Genomic DNA, 12,011 nt, shown 5'->3' with positions numbered 1-12,011 from the left:
CGGAAGACTTAATTCATGCCAGGGAGAATGATCCGAACTAAATACACCCGAGGCAGGATCTCAACGGCCAATTATCACATCCAAGGCGTCGAGGGACAATACGGCTTGATAATAATTAGAATTTGATTACCTGCTTTATTGTGAGTGGTGGTTGAATATCGCTTGTCTTGTTCGCCCACAGCAGTGTGAATTATAGTACAGCTTTCTGGCAATAATAATCTTAACTAGAGAGTAGTTGTTTGGACCGCGGCACCCTTTGAGAAGTAAAACAGGTGCCAGCTTCCTCCTTCATCCCTTGTTTTTCGTGGGGGAGTAGATGCGTGGGGAGAACTCTTCTTATAAAAGACCGGTGGCAGCCTCCACAGGCCATTAGAACCGCAGATCTCACAATCGCGAGAGATACTCACAGTTCCCTCCTTCGGGAATCCTAAGTCGTTTCGCTTTTCAATAAAAAAAAACGTGTACAGCATTTCAAAATTCGCATGTGTGAACCGTGTATCAATAGCTATATTCAAATTTGATTATTCAAATATCATCGCGGTTTCGAGTCATCGGAATCAGTGACAAAGCTTACTGCGACCTTGCAAGGACGAAATAAAAAAATTCAACTTCCTATAAATTGGAGGCTTTTATCTCAGGAAAGAAAATTCGTAGAGAGGTAAGGTGTTCACTTCCAATGTACAATTATTCGGTTTCACATGGACTTAATTATTGCTACACTTTTGCTTAAAATAAGGAAAACGATTGACCAATCTGGTAAGGAGATAAAATCAAATTTCATGAAATATCAAAGAATACGGCTACGTAGACTCTAAGGTTGGACCCTTCGCGGATTTTGAGCGAATGTAGTGGAAGACAATTCAAAAAAGACAAATATTTTTCACCAATAATTAAACTCGATATTTATTAATTGTCGGTGTCCTGTGTAACCAAAATTAGAAAACATTCAACGTTACCATTGAATAAAATGCTGATAGCATGAAATATCGAACACACAATATCGACGTACAGTGCCGTTCAAATAGTGTTACCAAAATAACTCGATCGCGACGGAATGAACAGTTTTATGGGATTCGATAACGCCTTTCATATCTGTCGATGCAACATTCCGCTTCAATGTATCTTTTAAATGTAAAATTATTTACATAAATAATGAATAGCTGTATGTGTAGACCGTTTCAGTAGTGACATTGTTAAAAAAACAAATAATAAATAATAATAATAATAATGAATTGAAGAATCGAATGTCTGATCAAGTATACTTTAAGGAGATTTCAGCGTTAGATATAATCGAAGAAGATATTCCGAAGCATTTTTAATTAGCGTCAAATATCTGTGCTAGTAATGAAGCACATTATTAGAGACTCGAAACGTCATTAAACGTGAAACTCTTGTTTCGCACGGGTCAGATTTCCAATCATAATGGTTCTCCTCGTAAAAATTGATCGGCTTTGCTGGTTGGATAAAAACCATTTCTACTTCGAACCAATTATTTAATTTTCTAAAAATTAGATGCAGTTTGGTTAATCAGAACTAAATTTTGCACTCTGAAGTTTTGATTTGGAATCGTGTATGCTGATCAAATTGCCCTCGTGTAGGCGAAATATTGCCCGACGTTCAGTGCTCGGTCAGTGAAACAGGAAAGAATGTTTCTTCTCTTTACCATCTGCAGTTAGTTCGATCTATAAATTCATTTGTATCTGCAGCCGGTAACAGATTTTATATTACCATCAGCTTCCGTGAACCAGCGTCTACTTTTAAAAAGGGTAAGTCATAGCTAACCCTTTGAGCTTATCCTAATACTTGGAAAAAATTCGGTCGGATGAAACGAGAGCTGCACAAGAATTTTCAATTTGGGGATTTTTTCGGTTTTTTTGCGATAAAAGTTCATTCGCTATTCTTCGATTTTTTTTTATTTTGCCAATCGTATAGCTTGTTATTGAGCGGCATTCTTACGCCAAATTATTATCACGGTGAATAATTAAACATCATTAAAAATAATTTAAGACGGTCAATCGAAGGCTCCGATGTTTCTGTAATTACGATATCAATCTGACGCTGATAGATGTACCGATCCATCATTTATTTGTTGAGCTTGAATAATTTTAATGGACGGATTTGTAGGAAGTCTGCTCCTTGTTATGGCCAATACACACAGAAAAGAATGTCTGATGGAAACGTTTTTTTTTTAGTTTAGCACGATCCAACTGACTGTTAAATCGGCAACGACTGCCCGAAGACAAAATTACACAATTATATCACTAACACTTGTAACGAATCCGTAGGGGTGTATTAGTAGACCTAGTGTAAATTCGTGACAAGTAATTGCACACGCTTCGCGAATCCACTGTTTCTGGGTATATAATAAAGAAGGAACTAACTAATAATTATTCAAGCAACAAACAAGCAGGCTGCAAGATTTCGCGGATTTCTTGTTCTCATACTCGACTCTCTGACTCCGATGCTTGAACTGTGTGTCTAGGAGATAATCAGAGGCAGAGAACGGCCATTGTGCAGATATAATTTTGATAATCAGTGAAAAATCCACTTTTTCAAGTTTAAAAACAACAAGCTAGACATACGGACATCGATTCAGTTCTTTTTCGGTTTAAAGATAAATTTCTTGTTACACAATTTCTCGGCATGTTTGTGAAGTAAGAATTGAGAAAATATCTCGAACAATGAAATTTTGAAGGTTGTTCATTGTACCTTACAAAGGCTTGTAGCTATTCTTAAGCTGCAAGTTCTAAGGATAAGAGTCAGTCGAACGGAAGATTGAAGTAGCCTAAAATCAGGGTATTGTATCAGTTTTTTCAGCGCTGATAAAAACTAGCACATGTGGCATGAATTTTCGTTGGACCCGCAGTGCTTCTCGGTGTTTGTAAAAACTGATTCATACCGTTCACACATACATTCATACCTATATTTATTTAGAAACAACAAATAGGACAAGAGTTTAATGACCAATGGTGGCACGCAGAACAATTACAATCATATACTTTGAGAGCGTGCAGTGGTGAATTACGATCAGGTCGGTTAAGGATAACAGACGAACTGATCCGTGCAGGACTCGACGCTGTTATATAAGCGATAAAAGTTAGAATGCGAGAGTTTAGCGAGCTCCGGGCGATACTGCCACATCCTTTTGCGATCTTCCACCTTATACCGTCCGGCCATTTCGCTCGCGAATTACATACGCAGAGAGCAGAAGGTACTGTATCTCTCGTGAATCGTAAGCCGAGAAAACCACCTTCCAAGGACTCCGAGACGCGGCTCGATTCACGACTGAAGACCGCGAAGGGACGCGTGCAACGGCACACGGACCTCGCTTATCCGGAGGACACTTAGTAGCACTTACTCTTATCTTAACGACCAGGGACGCGCGGCACGCTAATGGTGCCCACGAATTAGCGAGGGGTGCCAGGAAAAATTTGTGAAACCCGGGACCAGGGCCAACCTTACTTGCCCGTCACTTTGGTGACGATGATCGATACGACATCAGCCGTAGATGATGATCTCAGTTTATGCAAAGGTTGTTCGATGAACATTTCAGTTATCGGTTTTTAATTCTTCTTGAAGCTCTTCTCTGACGTTTCTCGAGTAAGTTAAAAAACTTTTTTTTCATTCAATGGGAAGTTGAATTTGTAAAAGGATATCCTGTCTCGTCAAAATGGCGTCTAATAATGTTATTAATATTTTGAATTTATTTGACAAAAATCGTGTCCAGTTTTGCAAGAGCAGGATGGTGAGAACAAAGTGATATTGTTGCACAAGAGGCATTAAATTTGTATATCTGTTATACGTATGTACGAGGAAATGTTGGCTGGATCGTAAACTATACGTTATACGGTAGTAACGGTCGATAATGCCAGATAAAACTTATTAAGAGTCCGTTGGCAGAACTGTGCGGTGCGTCACCGTGTAATCTCAGGAAACACAATGCCGCCGTAGCTGGAATATGAATTAGTCTATTACCGCAATTTTATCGCCTATAATATACTCGTGCGAAAGTGTAACACACTGAGCGCGTATAGCATGAACAATTAAAGTTGAAGATACGCACAATTGCACTGCGGTACGTGACTCTTAAAAGTCTTATAACTTAAATAGATAATAATTACGCACTGGCCTCAATTCTATTCAACGACCGTTAAACATTTTCGTTTCTAAATTATCCGGCAATAAAATTTCACGTCACCGGCTAATATTTCATGCGCCGTGATTGGTCTGAATTTATGGCCTCAGTTACAAACTGCACAACGCTATCCGTAATTTTAATCTAATCGCATACACGGCACGAGTAAACGTTAGACAAAAGTGAATTAACGTTAATCGATACTTCAGGTAACCCTGGTTTTCTCGCTATCTCTGCAGATGACACGCTCAATGACTCTGGCGATCTTCTTCGTCTCGATGATGGCTCTGTCACTCGCTCAGACCTTCCAGTACAGCCGAGGATGGACGAACGGTAAACGCAGTGGTCACCCTTTGCAGGGTCTCGGTGGACGTCCGAGCGAATTTGGTGCTGCTTCTACCGGAAGTCAGATCGTTGACCTCCCAACCCCCTGTCAACTCCAGAACCTGAAGATGCTTCTGCGAGGACCTGCTGGAACCGAGCAGGTGAGAAACTGACGGTACATAACGAGGTGAAGAAATTCTGTTCGGGATGCATTTCGGCCATCTCGTTTAATCTTGGATTGATTTTCAGCTGTACTTGCTACCCTGTGAAGTAATTGGCAATCCCGGGCTCCCTTCATCCCCTGAATTCGCACCAGCCGGACGGTTCAGACGTTCTTCAAATTCTCAGGAGAATAACGACAGCTATTGAAACACAGTGTATTGTCCTTTATGTTCCCATGTGTTTGTCATGCCTATCCTCTAATAACAATTTAAATAAATAAAAGAAAACTTGCTACGTATACACGATTGTTCCACCAGCGATTGCATTCAGGCGTTTTATACCTTGGAACCGAACTTTGAAGAGATCTCAGTTGGCTTTATATCAGTGTGAACTTTGCTAGCTTTTACTATTTACTTTCCGAGCAGCGTTTAACTGAAAACGTATCAGCTTGCAATGATTAGTTTGATTCAACGTAGCTTTCTTACTCTGTATAGATATGTGTTCGCCGTTTCTTATATAATCAAGCGCTATACTAAACTAGAAAAGAAAAAACTAATTATCCGCAACTAAGACTTAATTAACATTTTGCTTTCATTCTCGCATTAATTTCCTATTTATAAGAATAACAAACAGTCAAAAGAATTCACATATTGGTGAACACTTTACGGTGTCAGATCTCAACCTAATCCATGCTGATATGCGTTTGCTGTTATTGGTAAGAAGGCTTAAGAAGGTAGTTGAATTTGAGTCGGTGGCAAATAAATTTTGTAGCTACGTGCTCTCCACCTTATTTGGAAACAAATTAATTAACGGCACTCTGGTAGGCCTTTAACGGCCAACCGATGGCTGATGAGTCGATACGATTGGAGAGGCCAGCGGTGGGGTCTGGGGATTTCGTCTGTCACCACAAGACAGAGTGGAACTTGGTCGATGAGAGACACTCGCTGATCTTCTGGATTACCAGATCGTCCTATGTAACTGAAATGGTTTCTTCTTGCTAGCCAAACTTTTCGCAAGGAGTTAAATAAAACGTGCGCACACATTACAGGATGTTACATAAAAAAGAATGAATCTCAATTTTTCATCTTACGTCAGAATGCTTTAACGGATTTACGAGAAACGTAATGAAAAGGTGATGAAAAAAGAACAGAATTCAAAGCCTTAACAGTTTTCGTGGGATTGTTGAGTCAATCACAGTACTGATGAAGACAATTGCTGAACGGGGAAAAAATCTCTTCTTGATCAAGTCTTTCCACTAATCGTAACAAGTTTTATGTCACGTAGTCAACGTTTTATCGAATGAGAGTCCGAGGTGATTTCGTTGGTAGCAGAGTTCAAATACGCTGTCGCATGCAAATACAACCGTGCCTATATCAGTGGCATAGCAACGTATATCGAACGAAGTAAAAACTTTGCCGTTAATCAGAAAGCAATTAGCCAAGGAGAGTCAGAATGAGTTTAATCGCATAAAGTATTAAAATGTCGTCACGAAACTATAGTTAAGAGAAGGCAATTCCCAACTCCCCACACAGCAGTCTGGTATACATGAAACGGTTTCCCATCGAGTAAACTCCCAAGGGAATTCTCCGCAAGTCCCGGGGACTCTATTATATCCTATAGATATAGAGCGAAGCTATTACATCTATGCCTGTATACGTGGCATTACTTGGTTACTTGGTTTGATACGCTATAGCGCGTGCTCAGAGAATGAAGGCACTGTGCTATGTGGCCTGGCTTTCAGAAGTAACTATGGGGCGAGCTTTCGGTCCAGCGGGGGGATTTTTCTCTGGGGAGGCTCAACAAAAGAGAGCGGCAACAGTAAGTGATTAAAGCATAGGTTTCTCCCCCTCTGAAACAAGTGCGTGTACAGTTTTTTTAATTGGTTTATCATGTTCACGTTCCTTCGAAGAACGCGCCTTTCGCAAGTCTTGCAACAATTAAGCTCTTTACTCAGCTGTAAAAGATTTGTTGCTTTTGGTATCGGGGAATCATCTTCTAATTTACTCCAACAAATTCCATTTATTATAGCAATCGAAACGTATTCAATGTCAACAATCATTTTCCGAACTTTTCAACTGCCAAACTCGTAAAGAACCGACGGTAAACTGGATAACGCAAGTCGCCGTTAGTTGATAGCAATGATCTCCATTATACACCAACGGATGATAGACATTCATAGACAGGGAGTGACTGATCGATATGATCGAATATCAGTTAATCGTAAATTAAGTGGACCTATAATTTGATATAACGATTGCATAGGCGCAAATATCGTCGAAGGGTAGGTAATTTGCATTGACAACTCGCTGAAAAATGTATAATCGCGTATAGAATTGCATAACCGCTTAGACCCAATTAAACTTGACTATATCATGCGTCAATTTAGGCTGTCATGGCGACAGGAGACAGGCAAACAAGGAGGCATGTCGCCAACGCCCGTTGTTTTTATCTCTTTTATACAGGACTTTTGGAAGAACGGAATGCTGATTCACTTTCACTCGATTCACGGATGTATTTGTTCTTCAATAATTCATCACAAACGGACGCGGTTCCCATTTTTTGGGCTTTTTCATATCTCACGATTGCGGGATTGAAATTTAATAGTGAACTCGAGAACCTTCGGTCATCGGGATTACAGGATCTATAACGCTTCACAGTCATGCACATACAGTCATCATTCAATCACTTATACATCTAGGTGTATACTCGTCATATCAGATTCCATTACCAAGATGCCAGTGCTTTTTCATCAGTCTAACAAATACATACGTCAACTGTACGTATGAAACATCAGAAGATTGAATCGTCAGGAGTAAGTATGTATTTTTTAGCTTTCCGTAAGGTAACTCATGATCGGGTTACGGAGAATGGGTTTCCTGGCAAGGGTTAAATTCGACAAATGACGTCACGTGTCTCTAGGCAAGCATCGCAAGTGTGGAAAAGTGTTTGACGTGTATAAGGAATACACAGGGTGAAGGATTGAGAGAAGGCATCGATGACGAGAAATTTGAAGGAGGATGGAAATCCTTGGGTTAGGTTAGGTTACAAGGTAAACGTTAGGAGAATTGGAACGAAGGTGCGCGAGGGCGCCATTGAAAAGTATTTCCTCCGGCTCATGAGCCCTTCACAGCCCTTGACTGTCAGCGTTCGTCCAACTGTCACAATTCCAGCCCCCGATCATTCCGGCCGCGTGTTCTCTCTTGTTTTTCGTCGGAGGGTTCAAATTTGAAATGAATATTATTACCTGCGATATGGCGGGGCGGAAAGAGAAAATGAGACGGGCTCTCGCGTATAAATACATAAATCAAGCAATCGGACTAAAAGGCGCGCGGATCAAGAGCTCTTGCCTCGTTTTTGACCCGCTTGGATATTTGTGTGTCGCTTGTCATTTGTCATATGCGTAGGCATTATATTCCGCCTATATGTATGTGAACGTAGGTATGTACATACATACTCAAAAGAAGATAGAGGACGAGGACGACTTTGGGAGACTGACTGATTGTGTGTGAGTGAGAGTGAATAAAACGAATGAAAATCGATTCACGTGTAGGTATACAAACTGTTGCACATGTGACACTTATTCATGGTGTCGCTCACTGTGTCTCTGCGCCTACCGACCGCCCTGAACATTGTCGCGTTTAAGTGGAAACGCCGCCCCTCTCAACCTTCCAAGTGTACCTAACTTAAGAATGCCACAAACGAGAATCTGATGATCCACTCTATTATGTACACAAGGCTTATATGCCCGCAGTTCGCTGGTATGGGTACCCAATCCCTGATATTCGCTTTGCATTAATGGACCTTAAGGGGGTGTTCTGGTCGATCTCAACGTTGACGTATATGTCTCCAAATATCGAAGTCCGCGTATCTCAATCGCGAAAAAGCGTTCTTCTATACACAATGCTGAACAAAAACACTTCGACAGAATTTCATTTGACATAGAAATAAAGAAATAGCACGGATTTTACGAAATCGCAATAGTAAATTCGTAGAATGCGTGCCATTTCTAGATTTCGTTGTCAAATACGAATGATTTGAAGTCTTTTTATTCGGAATTGTGTATACACCTTTATACCATCGATATGTTGCTTCCACAAATTCGGAAATTCGGTGTAAAGTTCCGACCACTTCGATAATTCCTTATTGATAAGCAAAATAAGTTGCTAAAATTATACGATCACTCTGCGTATATTTGAAAGCTTTAGATTGATTCCAGTTAGTGTATTTGAAAATTCAGTCAAGTCTTAATATTTCTTTTTTTGGTTCTGTTTTATCCTGATTGAATCATTCGTCATTCAGAAGACAGTGATCATGAAGTACCGTCTGACTCAAATTAATTTATTATCACCGAATAAAGACACAATCAATTGACCGTGTGTTGAATGTGATCTTTAAAGATCAAAGTCACTGGAAATCTGACAATTTACCGACCATTTTTGCAACCTCGACTGTTCACGAAAAGACGTGTCATTAAAGAAATATTTGTCGTTATAAGATACGGTAAGTTGAAAACGTATAACGGCTCTCTAAGAAATGATTACACAGCGGGTCTGTGTGCGTCGAAAGATTTCTTTTAAGACCAACAATTATTTGTTTCCTGTCCGTAAGATGTTGGCCGCCGAAACTGGGCCGAGCCCATGCCTTGTTCCCCAGTTTCTCTATTTCCGATCGTTTGCGGTTGAGCGCCACAAAATCGAAAAACATTTTTTTTTCTCCTTCCTTCTCTCTTCAAGTTTGTTTTTTCACACGGCTAGCGCGGCTCCTCTTGGGCCTTGTTCGACCCACTCGACTGAGCGCAGGACGTCTATTTCCACGCCGACTCTTAATAGGTGTCATTATATGAAGTTGTTGGTTTCAATTTCAGTCGTCGGCCCCCAGAGGAAAGCCTAGCTCACTCATACAAACCCGACCAAGGTCCCTGCTGCAACTACGCCGCATCAGATACAACCGAATCTCAACACTCAACTGGCTGTATACATCCTGTACAATGATGCAACGTTAAATTAAAACACACTTCAGGCTATAATACCGCATTCAGATAACCGCTTCGGATGTACTAAGCACTCTTCTTCTTTATTACAGTAGTTTATTAACCTTTCCAACCAAAATCTGACTCTGTAAACTAACGATCGTATCGTTCAATTCAGCATCCAATAATAAGAGTAATATTCTACTGGTATGGTTTATCATAGATTTTTAAAAAAGATTTAAATCACATACTACTGCCGAGTACATGTCTGTTGATTCACAATACAAGCATAATTGAAACTTAACTCTTAGGTTCTACTTATCTCTGGAATCTGGAATCACACGACTGCCTACAAATGTCAAGTAAGTATGAATAACAAACGAAATAATTCATAGATTTATGACAGTCTAGAAAAAATTAAATTAGTAAGTGATACTTGGTGGGCCTCTTTCAAAGCACGATGCATCCATGAAACGATAATGATAGAACTCAATTTATTCCTCAAGGAATTCTTCTAAAAAGCATAGTCTTCTTTATTCGAGTCGCTCATATGTGAAATAATAATAATTTATATTTTAATACTCGAACAATACTCGGTGCAATAGATAAAAAAATCGATGTAAATGATATTTACTGACTTATTTCTTACATTTACAAACTTCACACATGACTCTGTCGAGCAGATCTAGGTATATAGAAGTTACATCCGTGTATTTATATATGTGCGAAATGCAGATGCTCATTGATAATAATAAATAAATAATTACTGTATACTCTCCAAGGTATAGAGAAGTATGTCGAAAACACAATAAATGGAGCTAACTGCAATCGAAGTTCGTTGTAAGGTCTTAATGCATTTCCAAAAATATGACATCAAATAAATGTTGAAAATTTTAATGGATTACTGTTTTATCGACCGAATCTCATAAATTTAGACCAATATGATATACTGCCATAATATATATCAATATAATCATCGCTTACCTGCCTGCTTTAGCTGCACCACGTGTTTTAGCTCCTTTAGTGAAATTTTTGTTTTTACGGAAAAACTCTGCCATCATACTCATACCAATTTTCGGCAAATTGTTTGAGGTTGCCTTTCGGAGACCATTGTCGATCATAATTTGGCGAAAACAATTATCCAAAGAAAGATTTCGATGTGTTGTAAATATGTTTATTTTTTTTGTTATATTTTTTTTAGTTTATTAATCACTTTCTAGCCTTGAGTCATGTTCAATGTCACAAATTATATTCAAGCGGCAAGCGTAATAACAACATAATTGTGACCTTCGTTTATTAGGAATGCGCTAATTTTCATCATACTTAATTCCCATGTAAACACGTATGAAATGTAAATCCGTTTGGTCGGTTCACCGATATTGAGTTGACATCGCACAAGTAGCGCTACTCTACTTGCAGTGACGATTATTGCCATCGTATTTACCACTGATTCTACATCTATATACACCAAAAAGCGTATAAGACAACGAAAACTCTTGGTCGAACTGATGATTTCTACGATGATGGAAATCTTAGAACTGGTATATTTAACTAAAAGCTTAACTGAAAGCTCTAAAAATCTACAAACTTATGAAACTTGTCGAATGCCAAATTTCATCGCGATAGAGAGAGAATAATAAATGTGATAATAAAAAACCAGATATTCGGTTGGCTGTACTATTTCTTCGACGAAATTTGTATGCAAGTTAGAAATCTGTGGAATAGTTATAAAGTAAATACGAAGCGTGAATTCAACTCAAAACTCTATTAATATCAACCCAAAATTTACAAGATCTATTTCCAATAACCCGCGTTCGCAGTGAATCAAAAAAAAAAAAAAAAAAAACGGATTGAAAGAACGGCTGCAATTTTGACCATAAATCCAGAACCCGAGTTTATTTTAGTGTGAATTCCGCATCTCCTCGTCAAGCTCCGTTATTCACGATAAACAATGATATCCGGAAGCCATTCGATATTGGATGTCAATCACATAACGCGTGGCGTGTTCTCTATGTCGAAACAGGTAGAGGTGCCCATCGACCCCATAGAGATCGAGTCGGGCTGTGAAACACGTGACTCCCTCTCACCCCCGGTCGAGTTTCTCTCGGCACACGCCCCGGCAATCAATGGTTGATCGTACATCAGTGGTCTATGCTTCCACACGTGAGCGGGTACGCACATAAATAAACGCGGAGGCGCGGGGTGTTCCGAATTAAAAACTAATCCAATATTAGCCCCGGCCTTGTCTGACGGCGCGATGCACGCCAATTATTATTACCTCCCTCGAGTATATATCTACACATGCATTATCTCGTACAGTATCTACTGTACGAATGTGGCGAGTCTGCGAGTAACGAACAGCTGCGCACGGATATGATGTACGCGTTTTGGAGGTTCCGAATCGACTAATGAAATCATGAG

The 12,011-nt window shown here is 39.6% G+C and overlaps 1 protein-coding gene across 1 annotated transcript; it reads left to right on the top strand.

The window, feature by feature from the left end:
• Nucleotides 1-489: 489 nt before the first annotated feature.
• On the top strand, nucleotides 490-4,912 carry LOC124413013 (pro-corazonin-like). The gene is made up of 3 exons (XM_046893306.1): nucleotides 490-658; nucleotides 4,375-4,620; nucleotides 4,709-4,912. Exons 2-3 carry the CDS (start codon nucleotides 4,375-4,377, stop codon nucleotides 4,826-4,828), a joined length of 366 nt encoding a protein of 121 aa, XP_046749262.1. The 5' UTR covers nucleotides 490-658; the 3' UTR covers nucleotides 4,829-4,912.
• The last annotated feature ends 7,099 nt before the right edge of the window (nucleotides 4,913-12,011 follow it).

This window comes from Diprion similis, chromosome 2, assembly GCF_021155765.1.
Source record: "Diprion similis isolate iyDipSimi1 chromosome 2, iyDipSimi1.1, whole genome shotgun sequence".
Classification (NCBI taxonomy): Eukaryota; Metazoa; Arthropoda; class Insecta; order Hymenoptera; family Diprionidae; genus Diprion; species Diprion similis.
This window is presented reverse-complemented; position numbering and strand designations above follow the sequence as displayed.

Coding starts and splice junctions, on each gene's coding strand:
- LOC124413013 (XM_046893306.1), top strand. CDS start 4,375: ATGACACGCTCAATGACTCTGGCGATCTTCTTCGTCTCGATGATGGCT. Junction 4,621..4,708: donor GACCTGCTGGAACCGAGCAG/GTGAGAAACTGA, acceptor ATTGATTTTCAG/CTGTACTTGCTACCCTGTGA.